This window comes from Rana temporaria, chromosome 8, assembly GCF_905171775.1.
Source record: "Rana temporaria chromosome 8, aRanTem1.1, whole genome shotgun sequence".
NCBI classification, from domain to species: domain Eukaryota; kingdom Metazoa; phylum Chordata; class Amphibia; order Anura; family Ranidae; genus Rana; species Rana temporaria.
In genome coordinates, this window is record NC_053496.1 from 105,350,507 (window position 1) to 105,374,536 (window position 24,030).

The window sequence follows — 24,030 nt, forward strand, 5'->3', positions numbered from 1 at the left end:
GGGCAACAAAGCTAATAAAGTGTCTGGAGGATATTAGTTATGAGGAAAGGTTGCAAGCACTGAACTTATTCTCTCTGGAGAAGAGACACTTGAGAAGGGATATTATTTCAATTTACAAATACCGTACTGGTGACCCCACGATAGGGATAAACTTTTTCGTGGAAGGTAGTTTAATAAGACATATGGCCTCTCATTAAAATTAGAAGAAAAGAGGTTTAACCTTAAACTACGTAGAGGGTTCTTTACTGTAACAGTGGCAAGGATGTGGAATTCCCTTCCACAGGCGGTGGTTTCAGCGGGGGGGCATCGATAGTTTTAAAAAACTATTTAGCCTCGTACACACGGCCGAGGAACTCGACGTGCCAAACACATCGAGTTCCTCGGCCAGTTCAGCCCTGAAGCCGCCGAGGAGCTCGGCGGGGCGAGAGCTCCCATTGAACAACGAGGAAATAGAGAACATGTTCTCTATTTCCTCGCCGAGCTCCTCGTCGGCTTCCTCGGCCGAAAGTGTACACACGACCAGTTTCCTCGGCAGAATTCAGCCAGAAACTCGGTCGGAAGCTGAATTCTGCCGAGGAAACTGGTCGTGTGTACGAGGCCTTTGATAAGCATCTGAACGACTACAACATACAGATGTATACAATGTAACATAATGAAAAGCAAGATATTGTTTTAAAACACATATCTGTTGCAAAACCAGTAGCCAACATCCTCACAAAATGTGTCCATCCCTTCCACCATTTCATACTGACTGAACATACAGCTTACATGGCCCAGCTAAGAGCTGCCAGCCACAGACAAAAAGCTGATGTATTTTTCTAGCCCACACTTGTTGGTGCCAGTTTCAGAGAAGGTAAATTTGTGTTAGCAGAACTGGTTTATGTTATACTATTATTTTAATACAAATAGTGCTTATAGAAGACCCTAAGGAATAACATGGAGATCATTGCAATACTTCATGTCACACCCAATTTGGGCAGCGGTCTTACAAGCATTTTTTCGGGGGAAATAAAAATTATAAGAAAACAGTAAAGTTAGCCCAATTTTTTTTGTATAACATGAAAGATGATGTTACTAGTAAATTGATACCTAACATGTCGTGCTTTAACATTGTACACTCTTGTGGAATGGCAACAAAATACAGTACTTAAAAATCTCTATAGATGACGCTTTAAAAAATGTTACAGGTTACCTGTTTAGAGATACAGAGGATGTATGTGGGGGGCGTGACATGTGTATGCATTCGCTTATGCGCTGGAGCTCGGAGCGACAGGACATTTTTTTTATTATTTATTTGACTTTTTATTTTTACACTGTCCCTTTTTTTTAATTCATAAAAATCGCCTTCTGCGACTCTGGCTACTTCAGCTAGCCGAGTCAATAAAAGCTTGTGGTCTACTGTGTCGAAGGCTGCGCTTAGGTCCAACAGAACCAGAAGACAAGATTCTCCTTCGTCTGCGGCCTCGAGAGCGTCGTCCCATATTTTGAGCAATGCGGTTTCTGTCCCGTGTCCAGGCCGGAATCCCGATTGAAATTGATCAAGTAGGTTGTGGGTATCTAGATGATGTTGCAGCTGTTGTACCACTACTTTTTCCATTACCTTTGAGAGTACATTTAGGCCTGTTATTGGACGACGGTGGAGTGGGTCCTTGGGGTCCAGGTTGGGTTTCTTCAAGATGGGTCGAATTATACCCTCCTTCAACTGGGAGGGCACTATGCCTTCCCTGAAGGATTGGTTGATAAGCTGCGTGATAGGAGGTGCCAGGATGTCGGCACATTCCTTCAGCAGTTTAGTGGGGATGATATCATTCAGGGCGGTGCTGTTACGCAGAGTAACAATGATATTTTTTGTGGCATGGATAGAGATAGGTTCCAGCGTGAACTTACCTGGTTGTGGTGAATTACTTTGCTGAATCCCCTCGATTTTATTAATGAAGTAATCCGACAATTCACTGCAAAATTCTTGTGAGTCCGAATTGGGGGCTTCAAGACATCCTGGATTCATGGTCTGAGTGACCAACTTGAAGAGTTCGCGTGGGCGATTAAGGGCGCTGTTGATAGCCTCGGAAAAATAGTTTTTCTTGGCTTTGAAGATTTCTTTGTGGTATTTTCTTGTTGTTGCTTTGTAGACGATGAGGTTCTCATCTGAAGAGCTTCTTTTCCAGGCGGCTTCCGCCCTTCTACGCTCTTGCTTCAGTAATGCCAGTTGGGTGTTGAACCAGCTGGAGTTATTTTTCCGGATGCGGGTTTTACGTTTCAGCGCTATTAAGTCGGCTGACTGTAATAGGGCTGTGTTTATGGAATCCAGTGTTTCTTCAGCCGTTTGATGCGGCTGAATTGTATTTATTTTTTTCCTTAACGTGGCCTTGAAGAGTTCCGAGTGGAGCTTCTTCTGACATCTAGTCCAGTGTGTTATCACTGGATTTGATGTTTTAGTTAAGGGTGGGAAATCGGAAATAATGAATTTGATTGCATGGTGATCTGTCCATGGCAATGGTTCATTTTCCAAGATTTTTATTTCCAGATCTTGTCTGAAAATAAGATCGAGTGTGTGACCTGAAACATGTGTGGGCCCACATACTAGTTGTTGTAGCCCTAATCCTTCGAAGTGATCAATGCAGGCGTCGGCAACGGGGTCTTGCGGGGAGTTGGCCCAGAGATTGAAGTCCCTGAGCAGAAAAAGGTGTTTGCTGTTAAGGGTATAGGTGGAGATAAAGTCCGTCAATGATGGGATAAACTGCGATTTTGGGCCAGGTGGCCTATAGCAGAGTAGAATCCGGACGGTCTCCTGGAAGTTTGTTTGTAGTTGCAGGGTAAGGGTTTCCATGAATGGAAGAGGGTTTTGAAGGACAGGTTTAGTGATTGCAAGAAGAGAGGTGCCTCTAAGTGTAGCAATATGTTGCTAAATGTTGTACCTTCATTAAAGGGGTTGTAAAGGAGAGTCAGGACGCTCTCTACGTTGCAGATAGAGAAAGGAGCTGTGTGTTAGTGGCCGTCCTGACTCTCCCGTAGTCCAAGGGAGGGGGCAAGCACGACACTCCACACCAGGGAGAATGCCTCACATTACTGTGTGGAGTTACAGACAGAAGAACAGGAAGTGAGGATTTCTCAGAAGAAATGAGGACTTTTAAAAGCAAAATGGAAGGATGAGGTAAGTGAAGGAGGACTGCACTAAGGTAAAGGAAGCTATTTAGGAAATAAAAATTGTACCTTTACAACCCCTTTAAATGTAACCATATTGCTACACTTAGAGGCGCCACTCTTCTCTTTTATACCCAGTTGTGACATGACTCTACTCTTCTATCAAGACAATGCTTGTATATCAAGTCAAAAGTTATTAAAAAATGTTGCTTGTCTTGCAAAACCCTCTCAAACCAAGTTACTCTCAAACCAAAGTTTTACTGTAAACCTTTAATGTTCATTCTAGACTAACTATGATGAAGAAAGGGGTCTTAAGACATCATTAAAATGTTTTTTCTTTACTGTATGTAGGTAACCAAAATGCTAACTGTAAACTGATAAATACCTGCTCAGGGACATGAGTAATAGCCTCACAGCAAGTATAAATGATATGCTATTATCTGCCATTTAAACTTGTAAATTCTATTAACATCACATTAGACGGTATCTTAAAGGTGTGATAATTATAACTGCTTGTACTAGCATGGAAATTATATCTTTGAACATTCCAAAATAGCTTAATCCAAGTCATGATGAGAGTATGTTTTTTTACCTTTACAATCCATATATAACTATTGCTGTTTTTGAAGTTTTCTTTGTATTTTATCATTAATTACCATGGAGGTTTGGCTATATACCTTGAACAGATGATGACATCATTATTTAAAAATCATGAAGATTAGACACCAGTGCAGTATCTGGAATTTGATGAGGAAGGATTTATTTAGGATTTAGAAGATGAAGATTATAATAGCTATCTCTGTAAGAAGATGCCGACTTTAAAAATACTTTAATCTAGTTAGTTCACTTTGACAGTACGATGATACACAAATGTAGTTCTTCTCCTTGGCCTCAATCCAAACATCACAAAAAAATGACAAGTTAATGCTTTACATGTCACACTCCTAGAAGGTAAAAATTGAATTGTCAGTAAATCAATTAAGTTTCTTCAGATGAGCAATGAGCTGCACTGTGCAGGCTCCCCTTACTGCACTGCACTTCTTCAGTAGCTCAGTGGGCTTTGTGAACAAGTGACAGGTCCAGTTCATCACTAAAGATACATAGAGCTGTTCAGACACAGCACAAGTTAGAGCAGCTATGGACAACGGATTTCACAAGGAAATACTCCTGTGCATTCATTAACCACCAATGCATATACCGTTTTACCCATGCTGTGCGGAATTGAGGGCTGTATGTGTTTATTGAGGTGAATCGAACCTATCAGCTTAGGAAAGCACTAGACCCACAAGACATTGTTCCCTGCTTATGAAGTCCTTCACTGTTGACTTTATATAATTTTGCAAATGAAAATGACTATGGGCCTCAATGGCCATGTGTTTTATCACAGGACTATGAAAGGTACAGTATTGTAATGCATGACAGGTAAGGAGGTAAAGGTCAGGACTGAGGAGTATGTACACACCATGGCAACACATATACAATTATGATGTATGTGTAGCACTAACCCTGCAGGAGCCACTGATAATTGTCCCTATTTCCTCCACTCATACCATACACAGCCAGGCACATGCCATTTTTGGCATTCTTCCACTGAATGTTCTTGGGAATTCTTTATAGGGCTTTACTGAACATGAATTTGGATAGGGATAAGAAGCATGGGATAACCAAACTGTAGAACTTGAGGACTGGTAGGCTTCTGGCTGCTCTGTACAAAATATAAACAGTATTGCACAACCTTAGGCTGAACATGTACAACTCCTGACTGTATTGCAAAGCTCCTGGCTGCACTAGGAAAACTTAAGAAATATGGCACACTCCTGGCTGTCTTGCACAGCTCCTGGCTGCACTGCATTGAGTTGTAAGGTAAAACACTTATCAGTCACTTCTCTATTATGTAACAGGATCAAGTACTCATTCAGTCACAAAATAGTGGAGGTTTCTCACACATGCTCTCCTGGGTCTATCCAGACTTTGATACAGGCTCTCTTCTTCCCCTGCCAGGAAAGCCTACCCGGGACCTCGGTGTCTCCTCAGGCTTCCCCTTTTTGTCTCTCTCTCTCTCTCTCTCTCTCTCTCTCTCTCTCTCTCTGCCCCCAGCACAGGGGTCTCCCCCAGAAGTTTGGATCCTGGGACTCTGCACCTTGGCTGCCAGGCTCAGTACATTTATTGGCTCTCCCTCCACCTACTGGGAAATGCCTCCCCAGAGATTGGCCGGAGACCCATAAATATTTAGGCTGCCTGTCATGCTCTCCCTCTCCCTAGAACTATTCAGAAGACAAGGGGAAGTAGCAGAACAGCAGTCTGTGAGACCCAGAGCAGCCCAAAGCAATCAAACCCTGCTCCTATGATTACAGATAAGCTAACTAAATGTGCCTAGCAGCCTTCTCTAAACTAGAAGGGGGTGTTCCATATGTTTACTAGAGACTGCAAAAAAGAAAGCATATCTGAGTTGATAGTTAACCACAACAAAAGTAAAAAAAAAGTGCATATTATGTCCACAGCAATTTGTTAGATTCTATCTATGTAGCAAACTTGTGTCCACATAAAGAACAATGGTTGTACTTGGCTTATGCCCATAATATGGCTACTGCTCCCTTTGAAAGTGCTCAACCAGAGAGCTTGCCAAATCCCAAGCCTATAAACACTCTTCATCCCTGGACAGGTTGGGTAGTATTTCTGCATGGCAGGAATTCTTTTTTTGTTAGCTGGGATGAAAAGGGTCAGGGAATTGGGAGGCAAGGAGGTAATTCATAATGTGTCTAGTGTTATTTGCACTGCATACATTGTAGTTCTGTAACATTTATATTTTTTACCTTAATTGTTTTTTTCACCTTAACTAACATTTATAGGTAAAGTTAATCCAGGGAATATTTGTTTGCTTCTGGGGGGGGGCGGCGATTAGGACATTTTTTTCCCTGCTGGAGAAAATTGGATCATGCTTTGCTTGGTTTTTATTTATTTTTTTGTCTTCCTCTGGATCAACTCTGGGTATAGGATTGTGTATTGTATGGTTTTGGATTTCTTTTCCTATTTTATTGGATGAACTACATGACCAACTATGTAACTATGTAGCCTTTGAGATTAATTAGCTATGCCAAGATGAATGCACCCAACAGGCCTGTCTTAATGAGAGGGCACACCTGGGCACTGCCCAGGGGCCCCAGCTGCATGGGGCCCCTGCACCCAGCTGCATGGGGGCCCCTGCACTTTCCCCAAAGCAGCTGGTCCTTGAGCCCATGCTGTCCCTAAAATTGGGGGCCCCATGATGGCACTGAGAGTGATAGATACACAGGGGAGGTAGTCTGCCTTCTACCTACTTGATGTCTGTTTCCTGCACTGTCATCATTGTAGGGGCATTACTTTGCCCAGGGGCCCATGATGCTTTTAAGACGGCCCTGGCACCCAACCCCATTATTGTAATAGAAAATATATTAGAAGTTAAAAATAAAAACTAGAGCTACAAGATAAAGCATGGTCTCATAAGGAGAATATTAGCTACCTGAATAACTGCTCAAGTTGCCTTTGAATTAGTCAGCGAATGAGCTGCTCTCCAAGCCTGTACAAGTAAGGTCTGTTGGGCAGGTGTCCATGGCAGAGGGAAGCCTTCCAGCATTGACTTCCTTTGCAGCTCTGAGATTTCATGCAGAGAGCGGTAATGGAAGTCTAAATGAAGAATGCAAAACTGTGAAATGTATTTTGCAAATTTGTTAAAGGAAACTGATTGATAAGGATTATTTGAAATGGTGGCATGGTATATTTTGTAGTATTCTAATTAATTGAATTAATATCATTTTCACAGAGCAGCTGTCATCTTTTTTTTCAGCACATACAGTACTTTACAGTTCATCCATCACATTAATCATATTTATCATAAAATTATGTAAAAAGGTGACATACAATAAAATGGCTCCTAATGACAATGCCCCCCTCTCCCAACATTCCCTTTCAACATGGCTATGGCATTCTGTGTGTGGTACACTTTCTTTAGTTTCCAGCAGATGTTCCCATGTTGGAGGTTAGGAGAAGGAAAAGTTCATATTAAAGCCTTTTAATGCTTTAACTGGAACACAGTTTATTTACATATTTACATCCTATCAGCGGTCATTTGAAATGGAGATGGCACATTGCTTAGTTGCACACAGAAAATAGCAGAGATGAGAACTGAATTGAGGAGCAACCCATTATACCTTAGGGGTTTTGCCAGGGTCCTACATCCCTTTCCCCAGGGACGGGAGTAGTCCCATTAATCCTGCCCTTCTCTTTCCAGAAGCTAGAACCCCAACAGTTACATCTTTGCATGCCTTGGTCCATGTGGACTCCTGCCAGACTACATACTATATACAGAGCTCACATACTCAAGATGCCCCACACTGGCAGATACAGGGTTGGCACTTCCTGTCTATCTATGGTATACCCCACTCCCTACTATGGACACCTCTAGCATCTACCTAAACCCCTACACTGCCTATTCTTCACTACAGGGTTCTGATGTCTAATTATTGTGACATCTAGCGGCCAATTTGGGGAACTACACTGGCCACCTCCATTCCCTACCCTAGATGTTTACTCCTCCACTGTAGGAGCCATGGTTGTCACCCAGACTGTACTTCAAACATGTCTGCATTACATGGGAAAAGAGAGATAGTAGTTTTTTTACAGACTGAAGAAAACATTGCTTAGTTCACAGGAAGTGACAAGGTCACAGCCCTCTGTCAAGATCAACGTGTATTTTTCATACTTGCTGAAAGTGTTCTTAAAGCGGTTGTTCACTCTGGAAACAAAAAAATCAAAGTCAGCAGCTACAAATCCTGTAGCTGCTGACTTTTAATAAAAGGATACTTACCTGTTCATGGATCCAGCATTGTCCTCACCTGGGCTAGTTCTTCACAAGCCTTTGGGTTCCTGTCTCCGGAATCCTAACTGTGGGCAGGTGGCTATGCTCTTTTCAGCTTCACAGCTGGTTGCCCACTGTGCATGGGGGAGCCGTGCTGCACTTTGTGAATGGTCCTGCAGTATTTTGGGATCTGTGATGTGTCCTAAAAACTGCAGGAAAGGAGGGGGAGAGGAGAACTTCAGCTCATATTGCCTAGGCGATCTAAGTGGAAGTGAGAGCAGGCACCTTTCAAAACCAGGTACCCGCTACCCCCCAAAATGACATGTCAAATGTGGCAGATGAGGAAGGGAGAAGGATTTAAAGCGGAACTTACCCATTTGGGTAGTGTTCCACTTTTAATGTTCTTAAATTGAAAACTATTGCAGCCATCACTTCTAAGGACTGGAAATCTGCAATATATAAAATTAGTATTTTTTATTTTAGATATACTTTGAATGCTTATAAGTGATGAAGACCTTCAGTGTCCACCTGTAAATAAAGCTTCTATTTTAGATACAGTCAGCCTTTAAAAACGCAATATTTTTAAAGCATGCTTAGATTTGACATCTGTCAAGTGCTATAACGCTTCAGACTATGTGGTGTCTGCACTCACTTATGTACTCTTTGACATTGTCTAGACTAACTTCACATTTTCAGCTACTGCTGCATGGGGATGACATGCTTTATGCACATGATCTTACCCGGAAATGCTAGAGTTATGGCCTTTGGTTATTGTACACTTCATGCTGACCTCAAAAATTAAACAACTTAATCTGAGTTGAATATAAAATACTTCTGACTCAGCCACCGTTAAATAGAAAACACCTGAAGATGTCTACAGGGGGTAGACAATGTTTTTCACAATGTGGTAATATTATACATTCATTCGGTATGCCTGATGGATGCCTGATTGCAAGTATGTTTCGTATTTCAGATTTAAAAAGCTTGGATGCACAATTCGTATACAGTAAAAACTTGTTGTGGGCGACCATGTTTTAGATAACCCTAAACTCTTGACTCATTCTGCCCTCTTGTGGAAATTGAATATATTGCACTCCTTTGAATTAAAACACAAAACGGAATGAATATGAAGGTTACCACTGCTGACCTTCTAAAAAAAATAGTTTCTCGAGTGTCATTTCTCTCCAGTGGCTTCAACACTCTTTTCACTGGTAGGATAAAATATGCAGATCAGGTGATTTTACTAACTGCATGTTCATAACTCCTAACGTTCTAGAATGTAAGAGTGGAAAATTATATAGGCAAAATTTAAATAAATACAAATAAATGCCACTGCTACACCACTGTTCATTTGAGTCAGGAAGAATGTATATGCTCTAGAAGCACTTTTTTTTCACTACTACTTTTTCCTTATGTTGGCTTTTCAAAATAACAAATGCAAAAAAATAACAGTTTAGAAGTTGAATTCAAATTTTAGCGAAGCATAACACTTTTAGTAGTTAAGTAGTCCATTTTTTTTGGGACGAAAAAGAGGGACACCTGAGGAGCAAAGAGGGACAGTGCCTCCAAATGAGGGACTGTTTGGAGTTATGCCTGTATGTTCTAGATCAGTGACTCTGACAGTATTGAACCCAAAGTACTACTAACAAAAGGAGGAAAGTAATGGCAGTTCCTGTCCTTTTTTCAATACAGGTTATCTGTAAGGTACACAGAGATTGTCCAGTATGGGGTTTCATAGATACAATTAGGACCACGCATGACACATATAAACTAGCAGTTAATAGATTTCAGCATGCTGTGTGGTCCTGTGACATCAGATGCAAATGCGGTATACTAGCTAAATAACAAGACTACAAAAGACAATAGAGCAGCACTACACCATGTGGATAGAGACAAGGGAGGTTCTAAACCATGTCAGGGTTTTTTTTTTTGGCCTCTTAGTCAGATTAGGAAGATTTCCTCTCACTTCCTGTCCCATAGCAAAAACAGTAAGTGAGAGGGAACTCATCCAAAGTCCTTGTTGTCACCAGGACTAGTGTCTTCATTGAAAGATTTCTGCTGCTTTCCTATTCTGGTGACAACTTGGGGTTTTCTACTTTCATTGATAACAGTAAATGGAAAAAAATTGAGAGGGTAGATCTCCCTTAAGCCGCGTACACACGATCGGTTTGTCTGATGAAAACAGACCGATGGACTGTTTTCATCGGACAAACCAATCGTGTGTGGGCCCCATCGGCCTTTTTTCCATCGGTGTTAAAAAATAGAACATGTTTAAATTTTTTCCTATGGAAAAAAAAGCAATATAAAAATCTGATCGTCTGTGTGGAACTCCATCGAATAAAAATCCATGCATACTCAGAATCAAGTCGACGCATTCTTGGAAGCATTGAACTTCATTTTTTTCGGCTCGTCGTAGTGTTTTACGTCACCGCGTTTTGGCACGGTCAGATTTTTGACTGATGGTGTGTAGGCAAGACTGATGAAAGTCAGCTTCATCGGATATCCGACGAAAAAATCCATCGGATTAGATTCCATCAGATATCTGATTGTGTGTACAGGCTTTACAGGTGCACAGACATGCAAAAAAAAAAAACATCACAAGTGTTCTAATCCCTCTACAATCTATCGAAATCGACATTAAGACAGCAGTGGTGTGCAGTAACCAATGCCAACCAATGCCAACTGCCAACCAGTCAGAAACCTTTAATAATTAGGTGGACAAACCTATGAAGTTGATTTCTGATTGGCTGCTATTTCACCTTGTTTTTAAACAGCCTGTTTTTCCATATATCTTCTTTTAACACTTTTATTTTCCCCAAAACACTTAACATACACTAACTCAGTCTGCCTGGACTCATTCGTTCCCCTTCTCTTTCTTTTCTCATTTCCAACCTTAGGGAGAGAGAGGCATGCCCGGGATGCCAGGGAAACATGGAACAAAGGTATCTTCTTTAGCAAAAATGTAGCTGTTACCCCATGAATCCCAGTGTACCTCTTTGCCAACATTGTTCTGTCTCCTTGCATCCCCATTTTTTACATTACTCACACCTCCCAGCTCTGTGTACTGGTCCTCAGGCGTCATCCACTAGTTATACTATTCACATGACCACTTTCCACTCCCTGTGTGGCTCAGTAACCCTAATTTTCATCTTGTGTCCTCTTTTTCTTTAGCTTTCCCCCGATTTCTGTTTCTGAAAGTTGAGAGGTATGACCCAACCCTTGCTTTAACATTACCTTCCTTCATATTCACCTTTGTAACCATACATCACTTAAACCACTCTATCTGGCCTCTGCCCTTTTTCTTCACCCCTAACCATTCCTAGTAACTGTCCAATATATGTGGGAAACTTAATGTTACTTGTTTTTGTATTTTTTGTACTTGTAAAGTTGACAAGATTTACAAATAGGCATAAGCTTTACAATGCTGACAGTGGGTCAGTACCAACTTCCTGGAAGGCTGAATTAGATACAATAGACCCACATGTGATACTGGAATAATGAACATTTTTGCATTTATATAAGGGGTGAACCATGTAAGTCGCAATTTTGAACAAGCAATCATTTTGTGTGTTAATTTGCAAAAAAAAGAAAAAAAATAGTAGGATAAAATACTTAACAGCTAACTGTAGTGGAAATCATTGCAAACCATTGGGGCGCAAGTGCTCAACATCTGGCACTGGCCACATGTTACCAAAACGAACATGTGGCTTCAAATAAGGCGATTCTTGTCCCCTTTTTACGCTTCTTAACCTTCTCTTTCTTTGTCAGTTTTGATTGGGTCTATGGGTGTCCCTATCTGTTGACAACTGGAATCACCCCACCTTGATTTTATCTGTCAGCCAAGCAGAGTAAAGCTCACAGCAGCTTAAAGTGGATATAAACCCTCACATATACCCAGTGAAGTGAACAGCATCAGATGATACACAGAGATGAAACAAATCTCCCTAAATACGTTTTACATGTATATCCGCTGTGTTCAGCTTGCTATATTCTTGTTATATTCATGTTAGAAATGTTCTCTTCCTGTTCAGCAGTGGTAGTGAAGTCTAGGCATACACTGTGTAACAGCTGATTGGAGGAAAGGCACACGCCCCCACTCCACATAGGCAGAAGAAGGAAGAAATGTGAATAGACCAGCTCTATGCTAATCTATTTATAGCACCCACCCGACACAAATTTCAGGCTGGTGTTATCTCTGTTGTCTGAGCACTTGTTAGAAGTTATCATGCTGATAACAGAAGAACGGAGCAGCAGAAAGACACCAGACTTAGGGCTTTGGCGAGAGGTAAGAAAAAACTGCAGCTATATGTGCCTAGGTCAAATTTCATGAATCAGGTTTACATCCACTTTAGGAAAAAAACAGCACATGCACGGAAGGCAGGGGAACTATTTAAAGAATAACTCTGACAATTGTTTGTAAACTTGTATTTATTCCCCAAGGAACCAAGTGCTTATGTCACTTGTTACCGTTCTGTTTGCAGCCTCTTTGCAGAATAAAAGCTTTATTTATTTTCCACCACAGTTTGAAGCCCAAACTATGGACATTCCTGTTGGGCATGGTACAGCCAACACTGAACTCCTGCTCCCTCTCTAAGCTGATTGTTTTTTTACTGTTATGAATAAACAGTGCTGCTCTTTTATTATATTAAAAGATCAGTCAGCGCTGTGTAAAATCTATCTGCAGCTTCTTTTTAACTTACCCCCCTTCCTTCTAAGCAGATGGTCTATGCAACCCAACATAGTTGAGTAATCTTTTAACCTGCCTGGCGGTATTCCCGAGTCTGACTCGGGGTTAGATTTTCCTGCTGCGAGCGGTAACCCCGAGTCAGACTCGGGCTTGCCTCGCTAGATCCACAGGCTTGGTTTACTTACCTTGTCCCTGGATCCAGCGATGCCACCGCGCTGTGTGAGCGAGCAGGACCTCGCTCGATTCACACAGCGTCCTCCTGTACCACCGATCTCCGTTCCCTGCGACGTTACGACGCACGGGGACGGAGAACGGCGCCAAATTCAAAAAAGTAAACAAACACTTTACATACAGTATACTGTAATCTTATAGATTACAGTACTGTATGTAAAAAAAACACACACCCCTTGTCCCTAGTGGTCTGTCCTGTGTCATGCATGTCATTTTATATAATAAAAACTGTTCTTTCTCCCTGCAAACTGTAGATTGTCCATAGCAACCAAAAGTGTCCCTTTATGTCAGAAATAGTTTTAGATCAGCTAAAAAACAGCGATAATAAATTATAATCACTTGCAGAATTGTGCGATAGCGATTTGTGGGGAAATCCGTCATAAAAAAAAATAAAATAATGACAGCAACAATTCTGCAACTGAGCAAATTTCAGTGATTTTGATTTGATTACATTATTGAATAATTTTTATTATAATTATATTATTATTTGTTATAATTATTTATAATTATTTATTATATTATAATTTATAATTTTGTTTTTAAAAAAATGTCATAACCGGGATGCCTATTAGAATCTTGTTTGGTCAGATTTAAGTGAGTTATTCCTAAAAATTACAGACCTACAATATAAAACGCCAAATTTCCTTGCAAATAATGGTACCGCTTTCAGCATGTTTTTTCTGAAAGAATCATACCGCCAGGGAGGTTAATATTATGAATGACTAATCAGCGCTGTAGGGTCCAGTACAGTATAGTGCCTCGAAAAAGTTTTCAAACCCCTTGAAATTTTCCAAATTTTGTCATGTTACAACCAAAAGCGTAAATGTATTTTATTGGGATTTTATGTGATAGACCAACACAAAGTGGTACATAATTGTGATGTGGAAGGAAAATGATAAATGGTTTTCAATAATTTTTACAAATAAATATGTGAAAAGTGTGGTGTGCATTTGTATTCAGAGTCAATACTTTGTAGAACCACCTTTCTCTGCAATTACAGCTACAAGTCTTTTTGGGGATGTCTCTACCAGCTTTGCACATCTGAAGAGTGACATTTTTGCCCCTCCTTTGCAAATAGCTCAAGCTCTGTCAGATTTAATGGAGAGCGTCTGTGAACAGAAATTTTCAAGTCTTGCCACAGATTCTCAATTGGATTTAGGTCTGGACATTGACTGGGCCATTCTAACACACAAATATGCTTTGATTTAAACCATTCCATTGTAGCTCTGGCTGTATGTTTAGGGTGGTTTTCCTGATGGAAGGTGAACCTTCGCCTCAGTTGCAAGTATTTGGCATACTCTAATGCCGCGTACACACGAGTGGAATTTCCAACGAAAAAAGTCAGACGGAAGCTTTTCTTTGGATATTCCGTCCGTGTGTATGCCCCATCGGACTTTTTCCGTCGGGAATTCAGACGGATTTAGATAGAGAACTTCATTTTTCTTGGCTCATCCTAGTGTTGTACATCACCACTTCTTGACGGTTGGAATTTGGTGTGACCGTGAGTGTATGCAAGACAGCTTGAGCGGAATTCCGTCAGAACTCCATTGGAAAAAACATCAGAATTTATTCCGACGGGAAAAACGGTTGTGTGTACAGGGCATAACAGGTTTCTTTCTAAGATTGCCCTGTATTTGGCTCCATCCATCTTCCCATCAACTCTAATCAGTCTCCCTGTCCCTGCTGAAGAAAGGCATCCCCACAACATTATGCTACCACCATAATGTGTGTTCAGGGTGATATGCAGTGTTAGTTTTTCGCCACACATAGCATTTTGCTTTTAGGCCAAAAAGTGGAATTTTGGTCTCATCTGACCAAAGCATTTTTTCCACATTTGCTGTGTCCTCCACATAGCTTCTCGCAAACTATAAACGGGATATCTTATGGCTTTCTTATGTCACTTTTCCATAAAGGCCAGTTGTCCTGTGGACAGATTCTCCCACCTGAGCTGTGGATCTCTGCAGTTCCTCCAGAGTTACCACGGGCCTCTTGGCTGCTTCTCTGATTAATGCTCTCCTTGCCCGGCCTGTCAGTTTAGGTGGACGGTCATGTCTTGGTAGGTTTTCAGATGTGCCATACTCTTTCCATTTTCTGATGATGGATTGAACAGTGCTCAGTGAGATGTTCAAAGCTTGGAATACTTTTTTTTTTATAATTTAACCCTTCTTTAAACTACTTCACAACTTTATCCCTGACCTGTCTGGTGTGTTCATTGGCCTTCTTGATGCTGTTTGTTTACTAAGATTCTCTAACCAACCTCTGAGGGCTTCACAGAACAGCTTTTATATTGAGATTAAATTACACACAGGTGGACTCTGTTTACTAATTAGGTGACTTCTGAAGGCAATTGGTTCCACTAGATTTTAGTTAGGGGTGTCAGAGTAAAGGGGGCTGAATACAAATGCACGCCACACTTTTCAGATATTTATTTGTTAATCATCATTTATTTATCATTTATCATTTTTCCTCCACTTCACAATTATGTGCAACTTTGTGTTGGTCTATTACATAAAATCCCAATAAAATACATTTACGTTTTTGGTTGTAACATGACAAAATGTGGAAAATGTCAAGGGGAATTAATACTATTTTAAGTTACTGTATATGACACAGCCCCGCAGCACTAATCATTCATTCTTAAAAGTGAAACATCACTTAGCACTAGAGGGTTAAGTGATTAAGCTTATGTATTTTTAGAAGCCTCTATAAATAGATCACACAGCGCCGCAGGCTTTGTGAGTTTTTGTGACAGGAGACACTCACAAATCTGTCTCCTTTCTAGCAGTGTTATCATACAGCGGGTGGCAAATGGTGTAACCATGCTGCTTAGCAACAACAGGATGGATTTGAATGGGACCAAGTACTAGCCCTGAGGGGGTAAATAAAAGCTTATAGACTTTAAGCTGTCCACAGAATACTCTTTTTTCTTTTTTCACACATTCAAGGTGGATGGGGACATCCTTGCCCGCTGTGTCTATGTATTCTGACAGCAGGGACACACCCCTGCCATCAGAATACACTAATCAGCGCTGCAGTCTATTGCCTGCAGTGCTGATTGAGTGTAAATCTTCCAACAAGGAGGTTTGACAGAAATGAATTAGCAAGTCGATTTCTGTTCACCATACATGGATCAAAATTTTGCTGACCCTTGATGAACCAGTTACATTTTGATGCACGTATGGCCAACTTTTAGTAAGACTTCACACCTAATAAATTTCCTGCATAAAACCATAAATGTTGTGTGGACAGTATTATAAAAAAAAAAAAACATAAAACCAAAATTTTCTGATAAAATAATAAAATAAAACATGTATCTAAATGAAATGTGTGATTGTATAGAAAGATCGTCTGTATTCTGAAATATGGTACAATGTTGCCCCAATATAAGCTTAGAATTACCTTTGTTTCTTTTGACCTACAAAAGTACCATAGCCCATTCTGTGGCAGCACCGTACTAACCCTTATATTACCCTTAATAAAAGACACCACAAAGAACTGTAAATAAATTCTGAAGAACCTGAAATAGAGATACAAGCATATCCCTCCTTCTGGTAACTTGGCAGATGATAGATATTTGTGCTTTGAAACCTTTGCAATGGTTTTGCCAGCAGTTAGTTTAGTCATTATTCTAAGATTGCTTTAGTTTTAGCTTGTGTCAATGGGCATTTAGACCCAACCTAATAGTCCCTTGTGCTCTGCCAGTACTTTGTCTGGTACAATTAGACTACAAGGTTGGCATATATGCACTTTATAGGCATCACATCATGTTTGTTTAATAAACCATGTAATTTCTTTATTATGCACCGATATAAAATCCTACATAAAATCAGCACACATATTTTGAAGAAATATGCTTGATGTGGTGCTTATAAAGTCAATATACGCCAACCTTGTAGTCTGTTCAAACAGATCTAGATGGAGGTCTCTCCATTACTATTAAGTTAGTGGATCTCCGTGAAACCCCCCGTTGGAGCTATTTTACAAAATGTCATTATTACTTTGTTTGCTACAACTGACTGACACCAATGCACATTCTATGAACCCTGCAGGTTCTGTTAAGAATTTCTGTTTCACTTGGTGTAACGTAAGCTTGAAGCAGGCAGAGTTCAAACAAATGGATGGTTGGGTTTTACCATCAACATTAGCATTTAAGAATGCCAGTACATGATATTTTTACCTTTTTGTAAATCTTGTCTGCCTAATTGTATTTAATTTGTAAGGTCATTTTATCTGTTTCTTACATAAAAAGTATCCATATTGGATTTTGCCACAACACATTAAATTGGCCTAGATGTTAAATATTTTTTGCAGTTACTAATGAGAAAAAATAGGTAATAATGTGCAAAAGATGCTCATATTTCTAATATTTGTTTACCATGCCAACAGTTATATATAGATACAAGATGTGCGTTTTTGGCAGGAGATATACAACATTCAAACCTGTGCTGTAATAGGAATTCATTTGTTTGAGATTAATGTTGATTGGGCGTGACCATTTAATTTAGTTGAAAAATATGCATACATTATCAATCAACAACAAATTATCATTCATTCCCATAAGGAAAGTAGTGGATGGAGCCAGACACTCCTGCCTGGCCTATCTGAGGCCATATTTTTAAGACCTCAGTTTCTTAAGGATTTGGAATGATCTCCCTTCCAAAGCCCCAGAGAAATATGGGAAAGATGACCTGTAATTTAAGTTGTCAGTGTTAATCCAAAACTAATATCTAAGAACCAAATTTAAGCTTTGCAGTGCATTTAGCACATAGGCTAATTTGCATTATATAAGGGCAGCCCATTAATTTAAATGACAAAAATACAAAAAGGAGCACCAGGCTAAAATCAGATACAAGTGTCCAAGATAATTTCAATTGTTGATAAAAAAAAAGTCATATAAAAAGAGCCAACATGTTTCAGGGGCAATACCACTCCTTGTTTATCAGAGCCATATTAAAACCAGTATTAAACTCTATTCATGGAGGAACAACTTGACAGCAGTTGCTGAGCAGCAGTGGAGGCAGTCCTTCAAATGGGCTGCCACGTGTGATAATGAGCACGTGGTAATGCCACGTTGTAGTAATGCTTAACTCAACATTGTGAATCCAGTCCTAGTGTTGGGTGGACTCTTTAACCACTTGCTGACTGCTGCACGCCGATATATGTCGGCACAATGGCAGTGGTGGGCAAATGGGCGTACCTGTATGTCCCCTTTAATTTGCAGCACAGCTCGCGCCCGCCGCGTTCTCTGTGACCATGCCGGAACTCGATGTCCGCAGGCAGCCCAGCAATCGTAATGCGGAGAGGCAGAACAAGGAGATGCATACAAGGCATTTCCCTGTTCTGCCTAGTGACATGACAAAGAGCTCCTGCTCCCTGTCATTGGGAGCAGTGATCTCTGTCATGTCAGTGGTAGCCTACCCCCACCCACAGTTTAACCCATTCCCTGCTAGTGTCATTTACACAGTAATCGGTGCATTTTTATAGCAGTGATCGCTGTGTAAATGGCAATGGTCCCATAATAGTGTCAAAAGTGTCCGATGTGTCTGCCATATTGTAGCAGTCATGATAAAAATTGCAGATCACCGCCATTACTAGTAAAACAAATATATATAATAAAAATGCCATAAATCTATCCCCTATTTTGTAGATGCTAAAACTTTTGGGCAAATCAATCAATATAGGTTATTGTGATTTTTTTTACCAAAAATATTTAGAAGAATACGTATCGGCCTAAACTAAATGAAAATATTTTTTTTATATTTTTTGGGGATATTTATTATAGCAAAAAGTTTAAGATATTGCTTTTTTTCCAAATTTTCGCATATTTTTATTTATAGCGCCCAAAATAAAAAAACTCAGGGGTTGATCAAATACCACCAAAAGAAAGCTCCATTTGTGGGGGAAAAAAAGGACGTAAATTTTGTTAGGGTGCAACGTCGCATGACCGTGCAATTGTTAGTTAAAGCGACGCAGTGCCGTATCGTAAAGATTGCTCTGGTCAGAAAGGGGGTAAATCCTTCTGGGGCTGAAGTGGTTAAAACAGTCTGCTTAGCAGCTATAATGCTCTAAAACTCCTTTATAGTCATACCTACTAAAGATCTGCATTTATTAGTAATAATTTCCCTAGACAATTAGTGTAAGGCCAGACATTTTCTTTTTGATAGTGACAAGAGTTGGCGATGTATGATGATGACAGCGGCTTGTAGCCTCCACCAGTCAGGTCCGTGCCTCCAATGAGGTCCTTTGAAGAGGCTATCTCAGGCGGCACTCAGAGAGACACTGCAGGGGTTGGCACTGAGGCTGAAGTGTCCATGGGACACTCCATCATTAGTGCAGATCATAGGTGTGCACAGCCTATTGCATTAGGGTGTGCACACGTAAGCTCAAACACACACGCATGTGTATGTGTCTACATATATATGACCACGGAATATTGATCTCCCTGTCGGCACAGTGAAAGAGAAGAGCATAAACACTTCTCTTATGACAGAGCCGGTAAGAGGGAGATCTTTCCCATGTTTCTGTTGCTACACAGAGCGATAACACTAATGCGCATGGAGCGATTAGAGTGTGCCTGGGCACCCCAGGCACACCCTGTGTGCATGCCTATGGTGCAGGTAAAACCAAAGGCTCTGCAATACTGAGCTCCCTACCCAACTACTGCAAGCCCTGTGGCCAAGACTTAGGCCGCGTACACACGATCGGTCCATCCGTTGAGAATGGTCCGACGGACCGTTTTCATCGGTTCACCGCTGAAGTGGCCTGATGGTCTGATGTGCGTACACACCATCATTCCAAAAACCGATTGGGTCAGAACGCGGTGACGTAAAACACACGACGTGCTGGAAAAAACTAAGTTCAATGCTTCCAAGCATGCGTCGACTTGATTCTGAGCATGCGCGGGTTTTGAACCGATGCTTTTGTGTACTAACCATCGGTTTGGACCTATCGGTCAGCGGTCCATCGGTTCGATTTTAAAGCAAGTTCTCTAACTTTTGTCCGAAGGACAAAAGACCGATGGGGCGTACACACGGACGGTTTGGACCGATGAAACTGAACTTCGGTCCGTTTTCATCGGTTTGGACCGATGGTGTGTACGCGGCCTTAGTGACACTGAGGGTGCAAGCTCAGCCGCACTCAGCAGACCTCCAGTGAGTAGGTGACCCCTACACTATTGCCATAAAATAGTTTAGTTCAACATACGGATGGACATCATGGTTTTTGAAGCTCAAGAGCTCATAAAAGTGTTTGTGTGGTATCATCCTAAATAGATTTGTATAATGTACAATAAACCCTTCAACCCAACTGGATATTTAAAAGGCAAGCAAGGTCACTGGGCTAGCGACATTTTTTATTATGATGTGTTTAAATGCCTATTAGCATAGACTTTGTATTTCTACACTCAATAAACAAAATTAAATAAAATTAGGAAAAAAGTTTTGCCATGTCTGTACACTTAATTCTCCCCCCTGGCCCCAGAAAGACTGTATAACAAAAAGCCCTCAAGCTTTATTGTCAGCACTATAAACATGTATTAATTGGGGTAAAATGTGTTCCTGATTTCCTTGGTTAGGGTTATCCAGGAACAGATGTAGCTTGGATTAAGGTAATTTTCTTCCTCCAGCGCTAATAGTTATAAAGGAGAAAACCATTCATCTTTTAAATGACTGTATTCAGGTTTTAAATTGTCAGTTTATATGGTAACCACTGTACAGATTGATTTGAAATCTGGTAACTGCTAGTATGTTACAGTACTTATCAAGGGATGTCTGCATTTGTCATAGACTCACATAAATCCATACAGTACACAATGATTTAAGAGGTTTTTTAAGTACACAGATGCCATTGTTTAATCTCCTTTTGGACTGTCATTTGATAATACAGAACTCCGATATTTCACTATGGTAATAAAGGCTGACCTTTGTGTTGGAATTGATTTATAATATTGGAAAAATACTTTGGCTCACATTTTAATGTACATTTATCATAACTACTTTAGAGATATAAACATCAGTGATGTTTAAAGCTTTCCTAAGGTATAAGCATCAATGATGATTAAATTCTATATTATACATATGGCCAATATAACATTGAAGAAATTCAGTGCAGAACTAGCTGACGTCATATATTGTAATTGATTAGCTGTAAATGTTAACATGTACTTGTGTGCCCTACTCTCGGCTAGCACAGTTAGAACACACATTTAAGTGTGTTGTCAGCACAATGGGAGTGATTTATAAAAACTGGAGGAAAGGAAAGTGTCAATGTTGCCATGGAAACCAATCTATCCAATTACAGCCATCATTTTGCCGGTGCGGGAAAATAAATGAGTAATGGGGTACTAGGGGACATGGTCTTATAAAAGAGCAGCAAATCAATTTTTTATTTATTTTTTTGTCTGGAACATTAAAACCCAATTGGAGACAATATTCTCCAGATTTTGTTACTCGATCTTTAGTTCATCTAGCTGTTATTCTGTATTGTACAAAAGAAAGGATTTTATTATCAGCTTTTATATTCTACTACAGCTAGAATAGTGACACCGAAAATTACATGTGTATATCTCCAACTGTATACAGTGATTTTTACTGTTCTACCCGGGAAAATTAATCCTTGGCATATGAAGCAAAAATAAAAAAAATCACTGGAACCGATTTTGTTTTTATTTTGTTACTGTTAGAAGTTCAGTATAATATTGGGATAGTATAGTGGACCCCATTGTGAAATCATTCAAGCTGCATTACATTTTTGCTGCTTTCCACCCAAACAAAAATAAAATTTGTAGTCACAGAGGGATGAGCTCATCAATGTGCTGCTTCTTCTTTCACTGTCTAGTCACAAGGTGAAGGTGGGTAGAAGTTCTTTAACCCCTTGAAGTCGGAGGGGGGCCAGACCCTTAGGAGGTTTTACATGCTGGGGGGCGGGGCTTTAGGTCATGTGATCGGAAATCTCCCGATAGCGTGCAGTAATCAAGAGTTTTCCACCAGGCGCCGGTAACTGTGCCGGGAGCACTAATGCACGCAAATATGTGGTCGCTCAGTGCCAAGGAGTTAACTGAAGACTGAAACTACATCAGAACAATTTCACTACTCCTGCCCTGCCAGACAGGACTGTGCTGTGTGGAACAGTAGTGTAAATTCCAGAATTGAATGGACAGAAATACAAGTCCTTTGGCAATTTAATCTGCTCTCATATTTGTATTTTATCTGTATTTAGCTGCTTACTAGTGCAGGTTAAGGGCTCATTGAGATGGATGATTAAGCCCATCCTCCATCCAGAGCCACTGGCCAATACATGTGCATTTACTGTGGAGCTACATGCAGGCAGCCCGTAGAAGTGGATGCACACACAGCGGCTGTATGGACACAATCACATGTCAAAGTTAGACATGTAGGCAGGAGCATGTACACAAACCCAAACACAGAGGCCCGGATTCACAAAGCACTTACGCCGACATATCTCGAGATACGCCGCGTAAGTGTAAGTATGCGCCGTCATATCTATGCGCCGTGCCCATAAACTGAGATACACCTGAAAATAGGCTTCATCTGACCGACGTAACTTTCCTACGCCGGCGTATCGTGGGCGCATATTTACGCTGGGCTCATTTGCCGCTCCCATTGATTTTCTATGCACATATGCAAATGAGGGAGATACGCCGATCCACTAACGTACTTGCGCCTGGCGCATAATATACGCGGTTTGCGTAAGTCGTACGTTCGGCGTAAAGTTATTCCCCATATAGGAGGCGCAACTCATGCAAAGGTATGGACCAGGGAACACAAGCCGTCGTATCTTTTGTCGTTTACGTTGTACGTGAATAAGGCTGGGTGTAGGTTACATTCACGTCGTAGGCAGTGATCCGTCGTATCTTAGGGAGTCGTTCCGACGTGATTCTGAGCATGCGCACAGGGATGCGGCCACAGGACGGCACATGCGCCGTTCATTTTAAGTACTTCTATGGCGCTTGCCCCATCATTTGCATGGGGTCATGCCTCATTAGCATGGCTCACGCCCACTTCCACCTACGCTGGCTTACGCCGAGGAAACCCAGCGTATCTTTAATAGCAAGTGTGGGAGCAGGTGCTTGGTGAATCCAGTGCTTGCCTTTGTGCGTCGGTGTAGCGTATATTAGATACTCTACGCCCGCATAAATATGTGCCGATGTATGTGAATCCATGCCAGAGTCTCTGCATTGAGACCCATGCACCTGCTCCTGTCCATATGAAAACCTTTGACATGCGAATGTGTCCATGCAGCCGCTGTGTGTGCATCCGAGGTGGATGCACACGCATTTACAAGCACCTCTGCATGGAGGATAGGCTTAAACACCCATCCCAATGAGCCCCAAATGTAATTTAAAATATATATTTTTTTTTATATAGTCTCATTATTCACCATGGTGATGTACAAAGTAAGAGCTATAAGACCCCTTTCACACTGGAGCGTTTTTCGAGCGTTATTGGAGTGAAGCGTCATCTGCAATCCCAATGTGCTGGTAAAGCACCGCTAAGACCCTAACGTTTTAGGGCGTTTTTGCAGTGCCCCCGTGTGAAAGGGTAAGGTGTTTTTACAGCGCTTTCAATTCATTTCAATAGAGGGGCGTTTTTGGAGTGTTTTTTTTTGCGCCCAAAAGCTGCTCCAAAGATGCTGCTTGCAGGACTTTTCTCAACTCCCCGCCAGTGCAACGCCTCAGTGTAAAAGGGTAAGGCGTTTTTACAGCGCTTCAATTTATTTCAATGGAGAGGGGCGTTTTTGGAGCGTTTCTTTCAGCACCCAAAGGCTGCTCCAAAGATGCTGCTTGCAGGACTCAGTGTGAAAGGGTCCATTGAGATGCATGGAGAGCGTTTTATGAGTGTTTTAATAGCCCTATTTTTTTACGCTAAACCGCTGTAAAAATGCTTCAGTGTGAAAGGGCTCTAACAATGGAAGGCAGTACAGACAATACAATGTATAAAATATTTCAAGGTGAAGACTTTTTCGTCAAAGTTTACAGTTATTAACAACATTTGAAAAATAAACTGCCTCATGGGGCTGGGAACGTAATTGCCATCATCCCTACGATAATGAAAAATTGTGAAAAAACTCTCATTTGGGATTTTTAAGGCAATAAAGATTTTTTGGAACAAAATTATAT

The 24,030-nt window shown here is 40.9% G+C and overlaps 1 protein-coding gene across 6 annotated transcripts in view; it reads left to right on the top strand.

The window, feature by feature from the left end:
- Positions 1-24,030, top strand: part of COL13A1 (collagen type XIII alpha 1 chain) — a 352,395-nt gene that overhangs the window by 264,835 nt on the left and 63,530 nt on the right. For 4 of the 6 annotated variants that reach the window (XM_040320468.1, XM_040320470.1, XM_040320469.1 and 1 more), the window contains one exon: positions 10,873-10,917. The exons of the other annotated variants lie outside the window; for them this stretch is intronic. In XM_040320468.1, coding sequence (XP_040176402.1) covers positions 10,873-10,917 — 45 coding nt within the window. The remainder of the gene's footprint in view (positions 1-10,872; positions 10,918-24,030) is intronic. 6 annotated transcript variants of the gene reach the window in all.